The 1,280-nt window shown below is 37.6% G+C and overlaps 1 protein-coding gene across 1 annotated transcript; it reads left to right on the top strand.

Moving 5' to 3' along the window:
- Window positions 1-238: 238 nt before the first annotated feature.
- On the top strand, window positions 239-898 carry LOC102423487 (phosphatidylinositol-glycan biosynthesis class F protein-like). Its single transcript, XM_014457450.2, is given in 1 exon segment — window positions 239-898. A coding segment is annotated over 1 exon segment (660 nt).
- The last annotated feature ends 382 nt before the right edge of the window (window positions 899-1,280 follow it).

Genomic DNA, 1,280 nt, shown 5'->3' with positions numbered 1-1,280 from the left:
ATCTCCCTTCCTCTCTGAAATCAATAAAAAAATATTTTTTTAAAAAAAAGTCAATCCAGTTGCCAATTTGATATTGCCACTAGATGCTTAGCTCCAAAATGAGCTCCTGATAGTTTCCCCAAAACAACTTCTAAAGTTTTCCACATCTCATTTAAAGCAACTATATCCTCCCAATCACTCTAGGGCCTAGTCTAGGCAAAAATCTTAACTCCTGCAGTTAGCCACTCAAGGAAACACCATGAAAAATACCGATATCAAGAGACTACTGTATACCCATCTTTGATGCATATTCTCAATTATCCTAAGCATCTTCATTCCATCATTCTTCTTGGAGAACTTCTCAATATTGGAAACTCGCTTGATGTGGTTGTGCATCTGTTCTGTTTTTGTAACTGCCGTCAATCTAGTATTATATTTAGTGGTGAAACCAAATGCATCCACTAAAAGAAGTTCATTATCATACAAGGTAACCAGATTTTTGAAATGCTGTTTCTACTTTCTTATGTCTTGTTTCGTCTTTCGTGTAATTTTTGTTCTATATGGAGCACCATTAATAGAGCTGGTGTTGGAAACATTTTTATTTGCAGTGAGCTTGTCTACTTTTACTACTGTACCTTGTTTGTGTTTGTTAGGACCAAACGTCAAAGCATGGCTAAGAGTTTTCAGTAGAAACGGAGTTACATCTGTTTGGGAGAATAGTCTCCAGATCACCACAATTTCTAGTTTTCTAGGAACATGGCTTGGAGCCTTTCCTAGTCCACTCAATTGGGAAAGGCCATGGCAGGTCCGGCCCATCTCCTGCACGCTTGGAGCAACCTTTGGCTATGTGGCTGGCCTCGGTATTTCACCACTCTGGATATACTGGAACAGAAAGCAACTTACATACAAGAACAATTAATTGGAACAAAGGAAGATGTTTTGTGTGTGCAGATTCCATAAAGACTGTGCAGAAATGTATATGGTCTAAGCCAGGCAGTCCCATTTACAGCACTGTTTTTTTATGTAGTTACATGATGTGATTGTAGCTTTTTAAACTATGGAACCCCTGAGAGATTGTACCTTCTAGTTGAAATAAAGTATTTATAATAGAAAAAAATCTTAACTCCTTCTTTCACCTCCTACCTCTGGTGCCTCAGCAAATTCTATCAGCATTATCTTCAAAATATATCAAGAAGTTAAGCACTTATCATCATCTTTACTATCAGCACCTTGATCCCAAGATCATCTCCTCTCTGGATTACTTCAGTAACCTCTTAATTAAGCTGCCCTCATTTTTTTTT

The sequence above is a fragment of the Myotis lucifugus genome, unplaced genomic scaffold (assembly GCF_000147115.1).
Source record: "Myotis lucifugus unplaced genomic scaffold, Myoluc2.0 scaffold_77, whole genome shotgun sequence".
In the NCBI taxonomy this organism is placed as follows: Eukaryota; Metazoa; Chordata; class Mammalia; order Chiroptera; family Vespertilionidae; genus Myotis; species Myotis lucifugus.
Note: the sequence above shows the minus strand (reverse complement) of the source record. Positions and strands in the feature narration are given on the sequence as shown.